Source organism: Chiloscyllium punctatum, chromosome 1, assembly GCF_047496795.1.
Source record: "Chiloscyllium punctatum isolate Juve2018m chromosome 1, sChiPun1.3, whole genome shotgun sequence".
Classification (NCBI taxonomy): domain Eukaryota; kingdom Metazoa; phylum Chordata; class Chondrichthyes; order Orectolobiformes; family Hemiscylliidae; genus Chiloscyllium; species Chiloscyllium punctatum.
The window spans coordinates 73,875,984-73,892,829 of record NC_092739.1 but is presented as its reverse complement, the minus strand read 5'-3'; the positions used below and the strand labels follow the sequence as shown (position 1 = coordinate 73,892,829).

The following is a 16,846-nucleotide window of genomic DNA, read 5'->3' as shown; positions in this document are numbered from 1 at the left end:
AAAAGACTTTGTCTCTTTACCCTATCCATACCCCTCACGATTTTATACACCTCTATAAGGTCACTGCTCGGCCTCCGAAGCTTCAGGGAAAACAGCCCCAGCCTATTCAACCTCTCCCTATAGCTCAAATCCTCCAACCCTGGCAACATCCTTGTAAATTTTTCTGAACCCTTTCAAGTTCCACATCTTTTCGATAGGAAGGAGACCAGAATTGCAATATTCCAAAAGTGGCCTAACCAGTGTCCTATACTGCCACAACATGACCTTCCAACTCCTGTACTCAATACTCTGACCTTCTTCACTATCCTATCTACCTGCGACTCCACTTTCAAGGAGCTATGAAACCTGCACTCCAAAGTCTCTTTGTTCAGCAACATTCTCTCGGACCTTACCATTAAATGTATAAGCCCTGCTAAGGTTTGCTTTCCCAAAATGCAGCACCTCGCATTTATTGAAATTAAACTCCATCTGCCACTCCTCAGCCCATTGGCCCATCTGATGAAGATCCTGTTGTAATCTGAGGTAAACTTCTTCACTGTCCACTACACCTCCAATTTTAGTGTCATCTGCAAACTTGCCAACTACACCTCTTATGCTCACATCCAAATAATTTATATAAATGACGAAAAGTAGTGGGGCCAGCACCGATCCTTGTGGCACTCCACTGGTCACAGGCCTCCAGTCTGGAAAGCAACCCTCCACCACCTGGATTTCTGTTCTTGTAATTGATGGATATTGTCCCAGCTGTGTTGCATATAGATACAACTGTTTCAGAATCTGAGGAGTCATGAACAGTGCTGAAATTATGCAATCATCACTTCTGACCTTAAAATGGTGGGAAAAACATTGATAAAATTGCTGAAGGTAGTTGGGCCGAGCACACTATCCTGAGATTTCTGCAGTGTATCTTGAGACTGGGACTATTGACTTTCAACAATAACAACCATCTTCTGATGCAGTTGTATCATTCTAACCAAAGTTTTTGCCCAATTCCTGTTTACTCCAGATTTACTGAGGCTTCTTGATGCCACATCAGTGAAATGCTGCCTTGTCAATGAGAACTGTGACACTTACTTTTCCTCTTCAATTCAGCTCATTTCTGCAACTTGGTAACTATAAGAAGTATTTTTCATTTTAGTTTGCAATCGATGCAGTAGTGGGACTGAAGTGACATACACTCTTCCTGTCTCAGTTTAAAATCTTCATGCTCCCTGGCATATGGAGGTGATGGCCTGGTGGCATTATCACTAATTAATCCAGAGACCCAGACAATACTCTAGAACCCATTTTCAGATCCCACTCATGGCAGATGGTGAAATTGAATTCAATAAAAATCTGGAATTAAGAATCTCATGATTCATTGTCAATTGTTAGGAAAAACCCATTTGTTTTATTCATGCCCTTTAGGAAAGGAAATCTGCTTTTCTTAACTGATCTGACAGGTGACTCCAGACCCACAGCAATGTGGTGACTCTTTTGGACAATAAATGCTGACCTAGCCAATGGCACCCGCATCTTGTGAATGAATAAAAAAAATTGCTCAGGGAAATCTTTTCTTTATCCTTATCTCCTATTGTATTTAATTTCAGCTAAATATGTAACCTTAGTTTGTAATTACTTTGTAATTCTTTTTTAGGATTGAATTTCTCTGTTATTCCCAAATATTTCATCAGTTCAATTTTTCAATTACGTACAACATTATTTTCCAGTATACGAGGAAACAATGTATTCACAGACCAGTAATTTAAACTACTCAAACTTCTTGGAAATCAACTTAAGAAGCTCCAGATGTGTGACATCATATTCCTAATTTTTAATCTCAAATGAAAAAATCAGCTTGAAATATTAAGTGGCAATTAACATTCACACTCCAGAAGTGCAAGGCAATGTCTATCTCAAACATAAGAGAATCTAACTTTCATCATGTGACATTTATTAAACACCCATAATCAACACACAGCATGCATAACTGTACTATACTATAGTTTTGACAAAGTGGATAGAAAGTGTGTTTCTTTTTATGGGGAAGAAAATAACTAGAGGCCAACAATGTAAGGTAGTGACAAGGACATACAAAAGGGAATGTAGAAAAAACATTCTCTCCTAAAAGACTGGTACGAACGTGGATCTTGCTACCACTGGGAGTGGCAATGCAGTGAATAGATGGGTTGAAGGGAAATGTATAAGGGCAAAAGGGAAAATAAATGGTTAAGATGGTAGATTTAGAGGAGAAAAGATAGGAGGAAGTTTGAATGGAGCATAGAGACACAAACTGGTTGGGCTGAAGTCTTATTAGAATCTTCTATCATCTCTTAAATCATTAACTTGTTTAATTATTTTACATTTAGGATAAGGTATCTACAATCACATTATCTTTACCAATGTGAGCAATCTTAATACTGAGTGGTTGCATCAAAAGACTCCATCTCAAAAGTCTTGTATTTCTCCTTTTAAATTTTTCATTGAAGATGAGCAAATGATGATCAGTATCTTCTAAAGTTTTATTTCAACCATGTCAGAGAAACTTCAAATTATTGAGCAGCCTGCAATAATTCCAGTTTCCTTTTACATAGCTGAAATTCTTGGAAAAGGAACCCATTAGCTTCTCTACTTGAATACGACTGCACTTACTTCAAATCACAAGCATCAGTTGCCATTTTAAAAGGTTTGATGATATCTAGAGTGGCTAACACTGATTGATTTATTAGGTTTGCTCTCAGCTATTCAAAGGCTGCTTGGTCTACTTATCATTTTGTTTTTGTAACAAATTTGCTAAAGGTACAGTTATCCTGTTGAAGTTAGGCACAAATTTCCTATGAAACCACACATTTCTAAAAATTTCATGATATTGCATTTAGTTTCAAGAAGACGGAATTCTATCAGACCCTTCACTTTCAGTGTTCTTGGCAAACTTGCCCTTGTCCTATGATTTAACACCTGAAGTCAGGAAGAACAGAAGTAAGCTACTCAGCCCACCAAGACTGCTTTGTTATTCAATCAGATCATGGCTTTCCTTCCTTTACCCCAAAACCTCTGTTTCACTTACTGATTAAAAATCTGTCTTTTTCAGCATTGAATATACTTAACAACCCAGAATCTGTGAAATTCTCTACTGTACAGGCAACTACTCACAGAGAAGAAACTCTTCCTTATCTTTTCCTTAAATGGGTGATCCCTTACTCTGAGATGACGACTTCTGGTTCTGGATGCTTCCACAAGGGAAAAATCAACTTTTTAGCATCTACCCTGTCAAATCCCCCAAGTTTCTTACATGTTTCAATAAAGTACACCTCTCATTCTTCTAAACTCCATTAAGTACAAGCCCAATCTATTTAACTTGTCCTCATAAGACAATACCTTCATAAACCTAGGAAATCTTATCTGGACTGGCTCCAATACAAATATACCTTACCTTAGATAAGGGAACCAAACTGTTCACAATTTTTTAGGTCATGTCTAACTAGAGTAACAAAGGTATTCACCAGAGCCAAAATAATAAAACAAAAAGAAAGAATAGTTGAAACTTTCATTAAAAATGAGGTTAATTCAAAAGGTTGTATTTGGCATGTCTTTCTTAACTGAGGCTCAGAAAGCAAATCCCAAGATAAACAAGCTAGCACAGCCAACACTCACTGTTACTGACGCTGATGGAGTCCAGAGTGTTAGCATATACAGAACGATGAAAAAAATGGAGACATCCTCACAGACCTCGGGGTTAATGGCACTTGTCAGTATTCCTTAGAAAGAAGTTAAGCACTGCCACCCCTATTAATACAGTCTTTCAACCTAGGAATTGAATAGGAATCTGTTTGCATGACAGCATTCACTTTCCTGAAGTTTATGCAGCCTAGAAACTACCAAACTCTGAACTCCAGTTGCTTTGGTTAGGCTCATTCCTGCATGTTTGAATCACCTTTCCACCTGAGCTTGTTTCTCTGGGCTTAACTTGTAAGGATGCTGTTTCATCAGTACTGATTCTCCAACATCCACTTTACACCTAGCTACTGTAGTATATCCAGGTATATGCCTACAGATAATTTCCTAAGTAACCTTACTAGCCCTTCACATTATTTTCATATTTAGAAGATACTGTGTCTAACTCTCCCAAGATTTCCGTTTAGCTAATTGAATTATAGGATGTCTGCTACCTTGAGAACTGCCTCTACTTCTATATTATTATTACTGTTATCCTCTGCTACTCTTAATATGTGAAACATTTACTTTTGCTTATTCTCCTCTGAAGATATTGCTTTACTATGTTTATGTGACATAATCAATTCTTCTTCATACTATCAGTGGTGTTTATCAGGTCAGTAAGATATATTACTTTTTTTTAGCCGTAAAGACAATAACTAACCCTCCTAACTACCTTATATAGACCACTAAATTTTACTTCGAGGATCATCCTGCAAAAATAATAACACCAATACTTCACCTCATGTGTGAAATCTTCAAGTCTGCCCATTCTTTCATTTTGGTTTGTGAAGTTTTAAAGTACTGTCATTCTACTTCACGTGCTCATATGAGTCTCTTTAGAAAGATGGACATGTAATCCAACATTGCAAATTCATCTTTCTGCTTTCTGAATTTTTCCCAAATCAATTTTAATAGGCCTCTTATCTCATAGCAAAAAAATAATTTGAAGCAACTAAATTCTGTAAATTCATTTGGGGAATTTCTGGTAGCAAAGAATAAGAATTCTAACCTTTTTATTGCATTCCCTTGGGTATTTGTGAAAATAGGCTTTAGTCATGTTTGGAAGAGTGTGATGATATCTCTCCAAAGCTCCATGTGTTTGCAGTTGACTTCAATTAATTGACACTGAGTGGCAGATTAGAGAGAGTAAAATAAAATTATTTTTTACCACTACTGCCTTAGCTGTAGTTGTCCTTAAAGGAATTGCTTCTGAAAATTCAGGTTGTCATATCCATAATTATAAGGATATACTGATGTTCAGTTTTCACTTTCAGAAATGGTCCTATACAATTTACTAAGACTCACCTAAATGGTTCTACAAAAATTTGTATGGGTATTAAAGATGCTAATTTCATTTGGTGTTTATATTTACCCACTGTGTGACATGTTTATAAAATTGCATGACATCCTTATGAAGTCTGGGCCAGATAAAACACCTGTTTATTGATGCTTGAGTTTTCTATATTCCAACAAATGCTGTCATATCCTGGGATAAACTCCAGGAGTTAAGGTATTTGGGCAGTACTACTATCTGCTGCACAATGTATATTCTCATTACAAAACGTGGTGAGTTTTTACATTCATTCCTCATTCACAGAACTGTAAGAGTGCCACCATTTTCTCATTGTTCTGAATATTATAGCACTCCGGACCTCCATCAGCCTCAACCTCACTGACTGCTGTCGGTGCTTACCTGTTTGCCTCAGGATCTGCTTTCTTAGCCTTAATTAATAAACCGTTAAATATTTCGTTCAAATTATCCTCACTTGTAATGAAAGTTCCAGCTATTCGAACTTCTGCTTGTTGTATTACTTTGACCTCTGGTGATGGACAATTTTTAGCCATTGCTCTGGTCACGACAAAATGGAAAATATGTGCAACTTCGTTTTGTAAATGTTCTCGCTTTTTAATCTACCTTGGGCTTTCCATGGTTATGAGCGAAGCCAAAAACTTCGCTGCCAGCAAATTATTACCCAGGAGCAAGTCTACTCTGTGACAAGTTCATTTCTTAACTACTCCTAATAACAGTGGTCAAATAATAAGTTATGTCCAAGTGGCACTTTGTGGAATTGAACCAGGCTACACTCTATACTTATTCCATTCACTAACATTTTGGCTTTCTCACTGAATTTTTTGGGATTAATAATTTCTTGATCAGTAGGAGAATCAAGGGTTATGAGGAAAATGCAGGAAAGTGGATGTGAGGAATGTCAGATAAGCCACAATCCTATTGAATGGCAGAACAGGTTTGAGGGCCCAAATGGTCTTTTTCTGTTCCTATTTCTTATGGTTTTATGATGTTAAAGTTATAAACTTGATCCATGGTATTTTCTTTCTGGGTGCCCTTTTCAGATTCCCTCCTATGAATTCTAAAAGCCCCATGGACTCAGTCGCAACTTCTAGCATTCTGAATGAAGGTGTCCAACTTTATTACAATGGAAATACTTCAGCTTTCAATTTTCACCACCACCCTCACTTTTCCTTCTGATCTAAAGTGGAGATCTAGGGGTATTCCCAGCTGAACTTTCTTCACGCTGACAATTTGCCTTACTTTCATGTTCCCTTCGACTTTGCTTCAAAATTTTACGGGGTGAAGGGTAAAATTATTTAGTTTGATGGATCATCTCATAATAATCAGCTATTACTGCTGCCTCCTCAGAAGTCACAATCCTTAAGTTTTCAATATATATTCTTTTTCAAAAGGCAGTGAGTTTTTAAATCCATCTAAACTAATGACCTCTTTAGAAACTAATAAAGATTTCAAATCCTAATGCTGGTATCTACATGTTAAAATTAATTTGATTAATTTTCAATTTCAATGTAGATTTTCCCAGGCTATTTCCTTAAAATCCAAAATTACTGCCTGTAATACTTCCTGTGCTTCACCTGTCAACCTGCACTGCATGAACAATGTCTAGTTTTCCTTTGGCTAATTAATTTCTCTTGCTATTTTCTCAATGTATTAAGAATGTCTCTATATCCCTTGCCTCAATTATATAGGTCAGGCCCATAAAAACTTAAACATTTCATTACTGGACTTTACATCATTACTAGAATTTTCCTTATTAGAGCCTGCATTAGCATCTGAACTTTTTTTAAACCGTGGCATTTTATGGTTATATTCATATTCTCTCTTTCTCTTCTCTTTCCCTTTTCAATTCTAATTCCAGTTTTCTTACTTATATTTCCATCTCCAGCCTCTTTATTGTTTTTCCTCATGTTCAAACTACTTTAACAGTAGCTTAATATGAACTAATGACAATGTCTCATTGTTTGGAGTATCTAATCTATATTACATCTCATTAAGCTCAAATGCTGTGCTAGTGCTTCAATCGATAGTTTCTAGTACCATCTTATTTTCAACTATATAAACCCTGATATTTCATTTTAATCACTTATCAACTCATATTCAATGTTACAATGTCTTTTTTCCAAATATCAAAGCCACAAGGACCCCAAACATTGCCATGACTCACTGGTGTAGTGTGCTGGAAAACTTGATTCCCACAGTTGTCAAAAATGCGAGATTTCATTAAAATTACGAAAATCCTCAGTTTACCTGACTGAAAAATTCAGGTCGAGAGTGTGGTGCTGGAAAAGCACAGCAGGTCAGGCAGCATCCGAAGCAACTTCTCATTCCTGATGAAGAGTTTTTGCTCCTCGCTTGCTGCCTGACCTGCTGTGCTTTTCCAGCACCACACTCTCGACTCGAATCTCCAGCATCTGCAGTCCTCACTTTTGCCCTGAAAAATTCACTCACTAGGTTTCCATACTTAAAAACATTTTTTGTTCTAAACAAATTTTCTTTAATTAATGAAATTTAGGAAATATTAATATATAATATAATAACTTAATATAATATAATATTAATATAATAACTTATACTCCATCTCTTTATAAAAAAAGACAAGAGAGAGACACAACACAAATATTTAGGCTGGAAAAGGAAAATATTCAGGGAACACCAGTCTGAACTACAGGAGTTGATTAGTGGTTTATTTTGAATTCTTCCAAGTTACTTTTAATTCTTTGCCATTGACGCAAAGTTGTTTGCACATTGGTGCTCTTTCATTCACTAGTTGAGAACTTGTCTTAGAAGGTGTTTTATTCCTTCTCATGCAGGAATTTGCGCAAAAAGAAGGTGAGTAGAAGACAGCTAACTACTACTGAAGACTTTCTGGCACCTCTACATAGTACAGAAAGCCACAGAGACTTTTTTTGATGATCTCTCTTTTCAGATAAGGCGCCACACAAGCCATGGTCGCCTGGTCACTAGCTAATCAGAACCTGGTTATCAAGAAATTGGCCCTCTATGGTGTGTAATTTTGCTCTTCGTGCATTAGGAAAATGCAATATTATATACAACTCACAATGTGTACCAGTAAACATCAACTTGATTCCCTGTTGGTACAGTAAATTTTCTTCCACATCATCGGATTTTATCGGATATATGGTACAGGAACAGGGTGCATGGCTCAAACATTTATACTCCATGTGTACGCCTCTCAATTTTACTCTAAATCTCTCCTGTAACTGTAGCAAGATGAGGTATAAATTTTTATTGTTCAATGCTAAAAAGTTTCATTAAATATAACTTTACACCAGGAATGATGAGGAAAGACATCTTCCAAACCCTATAAACTCAGCCACCGATTCTAATGATGCCACTATGACATAGCTCATTATGTGCATGGTCAGTAGCTATTCTTAGAGTAAAGGTATAAAGTCAGAAGTCGCATGACACCTGGTTATAGCCCAACAGGTTTATTTGAAATCACGAACTTTCAGAGCACTGCTCCTTCGTCCAACAGGAGGTTATGTGGGATATAGATAAAGCAGTGTTACTTCTGCAATGTAAATGGATTCACACCAGTGTATAATTGTTTCAGCCAAGAGCTGAGTTAACAAGAATGAAAACTAAGTGAAGGAAATATATAATTGCTTTTGCATTAACGAAAATATGCATACAAGAATGAAATGTGCCTGCAAACAATGGTAGATGTTACAGACAAATAGATAAGGTGCTGAGAGGGGAGGGAGTGTAGGTTAAGCTAGATATGCTTGTACAGTTATAAGCATCTGTTTCCCACTTAAGCAAAAACAAAAAAAAAGCACAATCAAGAAGTCATGAGGCTCAGTATGGGCAAAGAATGGAAGGAAATGTTGCTTTAACAAGCAAGGAAACAGATGGCAGTAAAGGAGGATATATAACAATAGACCACAGAGGGATGTGATGAAATGGCCAAGCAGGACATGCATTTTTGTCACAAACAAGGCCGGATGAGGCAAGAGATAAACAGCCAGGTTTAGAGTAGTGGGAGATGTAAACAGGGGAGGAGGGAAAGAGAAATGAATTGTATATAAGTTGTGTACTCCTTAAACTTGGTGTGCCTATCTTATAGGCACCACTCTTGCAAGAGTATAATAAACGAAACTGCTGCTTCAGATCTTGTCTCAGACTGAAATTATTGAAGTGAGTGGGTTCTATTTCCCACACTGATGTTGTGAGACTTCTAATTTTGACGACCCTAGTCCAACACCAGCACCTCCACATTATGGAATAAAGGTTTAGCCCTTCGCTTCACATTTATTCCCTTCTTCCTAAGTCTGCCAAGCTTCCCTGTAAATGCATGTGATTGTTTGCTTATTTACATATTTTTAAAATGCATCTTTAAATTACAGTGCTTGTCATTTGAGCAATAGGCATTGAGCTTCTAACTAAAGTATGAACATAAATTAGAAATATTAGTCGTGCAAACATTATTCTCTGTTGCACCATTCTTAGGACAATTTGACCCACTTTCAGGACTTGAACCAGTTTTACTTTTTGATTTATTTTTAGGTGTTACCATAACAGCTCTCCATGCAGAATTTTGTTAAAATTTATTAGTTGTTTTGCTAAGATGCAACTGTGTTTGAAAGATCAAAGTGACTTTTTTTCTACTCTACTATGATTTGCAACTTCAACAAGCCACTTCCTAGGATGTAGGCTGTCGGGTCCAGCCGACTTTCAACGCTTTTATCCTAGCAGCTTTACAGCAGTGTTTCCTCTTGATGTTGTTTTAAGTTCCTGCCTTCTCTTCTGTCCCTTGCTTTCCTACAACACATAGTGTAGACTTTACGGACTGGACTCTTAAAACCCGACTGTGACCATTGCCCTGGCGAATCACATAAATCCTGCTGTGGAGAGGCTTTTATACTAACAAGAGGGGGATTTAGTCGTTCAAACGGAAAATTTTCCATGCGGGTAAACATAAGCATAGTGGAACAAGAAGTAACAAGAGATTTGAACAATGAATGTGTATCAACGTGCAAGGTTCTTGTTGAGAGTAGTAGAATAAATTGTGATGGCTGAAGTATATTTAGGAGGGAAAAAAGGTTGTTGATAGAAATTGGAAATGCCTGGTGGGTCTTGAACACACTTTCAGTTCAAGAACAAAGACGGGAATATTTTGGTGGTAGACTTAGTTATATTATTTTTATCCTGAGCTACCCAATTTTCTCCTGAAAACACAGACCCTCGATGGGTTAAACTTTAACGCTCAATGATACCTTTCGGAGGCGATGACTCTCCACGTTTGAACCTTCCCATTGAGCGCTGACAATTGAGCGTTTCGAGTCCGGAGAGAAAAGCAGAAGCATCTGACCCTGCAGCCGCGGTTCGACATCCAGATCCGTCGAGTTTGCAGGCGCAGCCTGGTCAGAGTTGGACTGAGCGGAGGAGGGGCTTGTTCTGCCATTTGCCCGCACCGGGGATTTTCGTCGCTCGAGACCGCGGATGGACAGCCCAACGGTCGAGCGCGCGGCCACGCTGCCGTTACTGGCGAAGCTCGTGGCAGAGGAGTGCCCCCGGGTAAGCTCGGGGGCCTGGGGGGAGCCTTGTCCCCTCCATGTTAGCGGCCGCGGGTGGAGCCTCGGTGTTTCCTAGCAGAGTTCCCGCTCGCCGTCGCCCCTTTCACGGATCGACGGGCTGCCCAAGAGTGCCGATGTTTTATGTATCATTCAGCACTCTCTCGGTTTCTGCTTTTGGTCTGCACTTTCCGGTCTCTCTCTTTCCTGTGTGTTTCTTATTTTGGATAATTTGAAGTTCCTGCACCTCATTGCACCAGTCACAGGACTCTCAGAAAATGGCAGGGACTCAACAAGTGGGTTAGTTCGTTTAATTGATGGAAACGAAGTGTTTTTAAATTCTGGTTAACAGTAATAAACACACACAAAACTGGACACATTCGTTCTGGCAGCACCAGTGGAGGGAGAAACAAGGTTTTCTCGGACATTTCCAAGTGGGTTAAGCAGGTTGTTAGGTGTAGGCAGGAGTATGCATTTGAAGTTGCAGTTGGATCAGCTATGGTGTTACTAAATGATGGAACAAGCTCAAGAGGCTCAATGGCCTATTTTTGCACCCGATTTGTATGTTTAGATGCTCATGTATATTCGAAGTGCACTTGCAGACTAAATCAAGCGCTCAGAGTCTCAGTTGTCCCTCTGGAACAGAGAGTTTTTACCTTAGTTTTGGTCCAGTGTTTTGATCCCAGGTGATGTTATTATTGGATCAAACTGAAATCTGGCTTTGTTGATCAACTGCTTTTTTTCCCCCCCTATTATACATGATTTTTAATTGGGACAAATGTAGGCAATGGTGCAAATTTGATTTCAACAACAAAACGAGTTTATTAAGCAAAAGTAGGTTTAAAGAGAATCTCAAGGCATTCTGTACATACAAGAAGATAGCTAGGGAGGGGGTAGGACCATATCAGTATAAAAGAGGGAACTTGTGCCTGGACACAGAGGATGTGGGCTAGATTCTAAATTAGTACTTTGTATTGGTACTTACCCAGGAGAAGGAACAGAAAATAATGAGAATACTAACGTGCTAGGACATTTTGAGATCAAGAAAGAAGTTGGTGTTGCGTCTCTTGAAGAACATTAAGGTAGTTGGGTGGCACGGTAGCTCAATCGTTAGCACTGCTGCCTCACAGCACCAGGGGCCCAAATTCCATTCCAGCCTTGGGTGATTGTATGTGTGGAGTTTGCACGTTCTCCCCGTGTCTGTGTGGGTTTCCTCCCACAGTCCAAAGATGTGCAGCTCAGGTGAATTGGCCTTGCTAAATTGTCCATAGTGCTAGGTGCATTAGTTAGAGGGAAATGGGTCTGGGTGGGTTACTCCTCGGAGGGTCGGTGTGGACTGGTTTGGCTGAAGGGTCTGTTTCCACACTGTAGGGAATCTAATCTAATCTAATAAGATATAGTTCCCTAGGACCTGGTGGTATCTACCCAAGTTATTGAGAGAGGCAAGAGAGGGGAATGTTGGGGCCTTGACCGAGAGACTGGTAAGTAGCTAATATTGTTCCTCTGTTCAAGAAGGGAAATAGCGATGATCCAGGAAATTACAGACTAGTGAGTTTCAAATTGGTGGTTGGGAAGTTATTGGAGAGAATTGTTAGGAATAGGATTTATGCGTGTTCAGTAAAGCATGACCTAATTAGGGACAGTCAGCGTGGCATCGGGTAGGGCAGGTCATGTCCTACTAACTTGATTGTCACCACCTCAAAATTCAGCGATGATCAATGAGGGTCGACATTAGAATGGTGCTGGAAAACCACAGCCAGTCAGGCAGCATCCGAGCAGCAGGAGAATCGACGTTTCGGGCAAAAGCCCTTCAGGATATGACCAGTGAGGGTAGAGCAGTGGATGTTGTGTATATGGATTTTAATAAGCTCTCCAACAAGGTCCCTCATGGTCTTTATCATCCAGATGATTAAGATCCATGTGATCCACGGTGACCTCGCCACATGGATTCAGAATTAGCTTGACTATAGAAGGCAGAGGGTAGTGGTGGAATGGTGTTCAATCCATACTGGGACGTGTGCTGTTTGTGATAAATGTTTGAAAATGCAGGTAGGTGGATTGGTAAGTTTACACACTACACAAAGATCATTGCAGTTGTGGAGAGGGGAGAAGGTTCTAAAAGGATACAATCTTCGAGGAGAAAGTGAGGACTGCAGATGCTGGAGATCAGAGCTGGAAATGTGTTGCTGGAAAAGTGCAGCAGGTCAGGCAGCATCCAAGGAACAGGAAAATCAACGTTTCAGGCATGAGCCCTTCTTCAGGAATGAGGGAAGTGTGTCCAGCAGGCTAAGATAAAAGGTAGGGAGGAGGGACTTGGGGGAGGGGCGTTGGAAATGTGATAGGTGGAAGGAGGTCAAGGTGAGGGTGATAGGCCGGAGTGGGGTGGGGGCGGAGAGGTCAGGAAGAAGATTGCAGGTTAGGAAGGCGGTGCTGAGTTTGAGGGATTTAACTGAGACAAGGTGGGGGGAGGGGAAATGAGGAAACTGGAGAAATCTGAGTTCATCCTTTGTGGTTGGAGGATTCCTAGGCGGAAGATGAGGCGGTCTTCCTCCAACCATCGTGTTGCTATGGTCTGGCGATGGAGGAGTCAAAGGACCTGTATGTCCTTGGTGGAGTGGGAGGGGGAGTTGAAGTGTTGAGCCACGGGGTGGTTGGGTTGGTTGGTCCGGGTGTCCCAGAGGTGTTCTTCATGAACAGCACTGATGTGCAGAGGGATCTTGGGGTTCAAGTCTATAGCTCCTTGAAAGTAGTCACGCAAGTAGACAGGGTGCGAAAGGAGGCATATGGCATGCTTGCCTTTATTGGTCAGGAAATTGAGTACAAGAGTCAGGATGTCATGTTGCAGCTTTATAAGACTTTAGTTAGGACACACTTGGAGTATTGCATTCAGTTCTGGTCGCCACATTGCTGGAGGGGTGTGGTGACTTTGGAGAGGATGCAGAAGCGGTTTACCAGGATAATGAAAACAATAAATGCTGAAGATCACAGGGAGTCAGACAGCATCCATGGAGAGTGAGCAAGCTAACGTTTCGGATCTAGATGACTCTTCATTAGAGCTCTGATGAAGAATCATTTAGACTTGAAACATTAGGTTGCTTTCTCTACGGATATTGTCTGACCCACTGTGATCCCCAGCATTTGTTGCTTTCTGTACTGTAGTAATTTGCTTTTGCCCTCTAATCCAGGCACCATCTTGATATGAACTGTCACAAGAAGCTAGAAAAACACTTTTTTTTCCCAGGAGCAGACTGAGGTGAGGGGAGACTTGATAGAAGTTTATAGAATTATGAAATACATAGTTAGGGTTGATAGTCAGAATCTTTTTTCCAGAGTTATAATTTCGAATACTAGGAGGTGTGCATTTTAGGTGGGGGTGCGCGGGGGGAGTTCAAAGTTTTTTTAGACAGAGTGGTAGGAGTCAGGAATTTGCTGCCGGGGTGGTAGTGGAGGCAGATACAATAGGGGTGTTTAAGGGATGTTTAGCTAAGCATGTAAGTATGCAAGGAATGGAAGGAAATGGACCAAGGGTAGGCAGGAGGAATTAGTTTGATTTGGCATCATGTTCAGGCACAACATCATGGGCCGAAGGGCCCTTTCCTGTGCTGTACATTTCTACGTTCTAACTTAAGCACCTTGATCACCTATCAACTTTGTCAACTGAAGGTGAGCCAAGAATTTTCTCTATTGCACCGAGGAATATTGAATATAAAAGCACAGAGGTGATATTAAATGTATAGATTTGAATTATATTAGACTACGATTTAAAGTATTGAATGTAATTCTGAGTATCCATTATAAAAGACATGTGAAAGTCGTCAAAAGTGAAAATTCACTGAAGTTAATCTGAGAATGAGAAGAAATGTTTAAAACGTTGGCTAATTGAGGCTTTGCATATGATAAAATATTTTACAGGATAAATCATGAAACGTTATTCTAGCTAGCACAGAGAAACCAGCAAGCGTAAACTGAGGGTATCTGTGTAAAAACAAAGGGAGTTACATATTTTTTCCACACCAGTCTCCACAAGCTTCACTAAAATGACTACTCATGCAGGTACTCTGTAACTTAATTGAATAGGCATCAGATTTTTCTATGATTGAAGGCTTTCTGTTATGTTTTTGAGATATACAGCACAGAAATAGACCCTTCGATCCAATTCATTCATGCCCACCAGATATCCTAAATAAACCAAGTCCCATTTGCTAGCATTTGGCCTATATCCCTCCAAAGCCTTCCGATTTCTCTGCCCATCCAGATGCATTTTAAATGTTGCAATTGTAGCAGCTTCCACCACTTCCTCTGGCAGCTGATTTCATATTCTAAAATGTGCACCACCCTCAGTGTGAAAAGGTTGCCCCTTAGGTCCCTTTTAAATCTTTTCCCTCTCACCTTAAACCTATGCCGTCCAGTTTTGGACTCCCCAACCCCAAGGGAAAGATCTTATCTATTTATGCCATCCATGCCCGTCGTGATTTTATAAACCCCTCTAAGGTAACCCCTCCCAACCTCCAACACTCCAGGGAAAATAGCCCATTCTATTACAGCCTCTAACTATAGTTCAAACCCTCCATCTCTGGCAACATCCTTGTAAATCTTTTCTGAAGCCTGTCAAGTTTCACAACATCCTTCCTATAGGAGGGAGACCAGAATTGCCTGCAGTATTCTAAAAGTGATGTAACCAATACCCTGCACAGCTGAAACATGACATCCCAACTCCTATACTGATTACACTGACCAGTAAAGACAGGCATACCAAATGTCATCTTCGCTATCCTGTCTACCTGTGACTCCACTTTCAGGGAACTTCATTCAGCAACACTTCCCTATCCCTTACCATTAAGTGTATAAGTCCCACCCTGATTTGTCTTTCCAAAATGCGGCACCTCACATCGATTTAAGTTAAACTCCTTCTGCCACTACTTGGCCTATTGTCCCATCTGATCAAGATCCTCTTGTACTCTGAGGTAACCTTTGGTGTCAACTGCAAACTTCCTAACCATAACTCCTATGTTCACATCCAACTCATTTATATAAATGACGAAAAGCAGTGGACCCAGCACTGATCCTTGTGGCACACCACGGGTCACAGGTCTCCAGTCTGAAAAGGAATTTTCTTCTGTAGTTCATTCACAGAGTAATTGATGGTATTTGTGGACGTGCACTTCCTCGATTCCGGGATTATGGAAATATTTGGAGTCTGATAGAATGGATGGAGGTCCTCGAGGAAGCCTCGACCTTTGTGAAACATGCCAGTGGAAAGCATTTACCAGATGAAGAGGTTGGTTGGTTTTAGAATTTGTTGAACTTTAATGTTTTTGGTCCAAATTGAGAATTGTTTCTGCACAGCACATTTTAGAATAGAGTGCATCAACTTTAATAGATACTGGAATTAGTATTACAGAGCTTTGAGTATTTTAGATAAACATATTTTGTCTCTGCTTTTTGTCTTGTACTCAGGACAATTCCCGGGAATACCAATGTAAAAGGAGAACACATTTAATACTATGAGGCATCCGTGCTGATTGACAAGTGGATTCTGGCAGAGACATTGCCATGGAGAATGCATAAGTTAAATAATGACTGAAAGATAACTGCCAGTACTGGATTAGTGCAGTTTCCAAAGTACTTAAGCAGCTCAATACAATCTAGAGTGGAGCAGTTTGCTTAATTGGCAAACCCAGTCACTACCACAAATATTCATCCTTCCACCACTGATGTAGTTATAACACACTGTGCAACAAGTTGCAATCCAGCAACTTATCAAGGCACTTTTGACAACATCTTCCAATATTGCAACTTCTACCACCTAGAAAAACCACAATAGCAGAAGCAGGGAGCTTCACCAATTGCAAGTACCCCTTTAAGTCACACACCATCCTGACTTGGAACTATATTGTAATTGCTTCTCTGTCATGAGTTAAAATTCTGGAATTTTCTTTCTAACAGCACTGTAGGTGTGCCTATGCCACATGAACTGCACCAGTTCAAGGTGGCTAACCATGACCTTCTCAAGAACAATTTGGTATGGCCATTAACTGCTGATCAAGCTAGGGACGTCTACATCCAGTGAACAAGTTAAATAATTTGAATTTCTTGTTCATAAAACAGTTTTGAGTTTACAGGAAACTTGTGAATCTCAATTTTCACATTCAGAAGACATGAAAGTCATTTTTAGTCACTGAGTCGCTTCAAACATGTTTTATATCTGGTACATCTTTAACCTGTGTGTTTATAGGTGCTACTAAAGTTATACAATTCTTGAAAACATTCTATGCACATACTAAAAGTGTTTGTAACTTAA

The 16,846-nt window shown here is 39.7% G+C and overlaps 2 protein-coding genes across 8 annotated transcripts in view; one reads left to right on the top strand and one right to left on the bottom strand.

Moving 5' to 3' along the window:
- The window catches only part of atp10d (ATPase phospholipid transporting 10D), a 218,547-nt gene extending 208,162 nt beyond the window's left edge, over positions 1 to 10,385 (bottom strand). For 2 of the 5 annotated variants that reach the window (XM_072568569.1, XM_072568561.1), the window contains exon 1: positions 10,249 to 10,385. The gene's annotated coding sequence lies outside the window, so the exon portion shown is untranslated. The remainder of the gene's footprint in view (positions 1 to 10,248) is intronic. The other 3 variants (XM_072568552.1, XM_072568588.1, XM_072568579.1) reach the window with 2 other exon arrangements.
- Positions 10,386 to 10,390: 5 nt separating this feature from the next.
- commd8 (COMM domain containing 8) overlaps positions 10,391 to 16,846 on the top strand; it is a 137,942-nt gene continuing 131,486 nt past the window's right edge. For all 3 annotated transcript variants that reach the window (XM_072568711.1, XM_072568729.1, XM_072568720.1), the window contains exons 1-2: positions 10,391 to 10,549; positions 15,668 to 15,823. In XM_072568711.1, the coding sequence (XP_072424812.1) occupies positions 10,475 to 10,549; positions 15,668 to 15,823 (231 nt within the window). In that variant the 5' untranslated portion in view covers positions 10,391 to 10,474. The remainder of the gene's footprint in view (positions 10,550 to 15,667; positions 15,824 to 16,846) is intronic.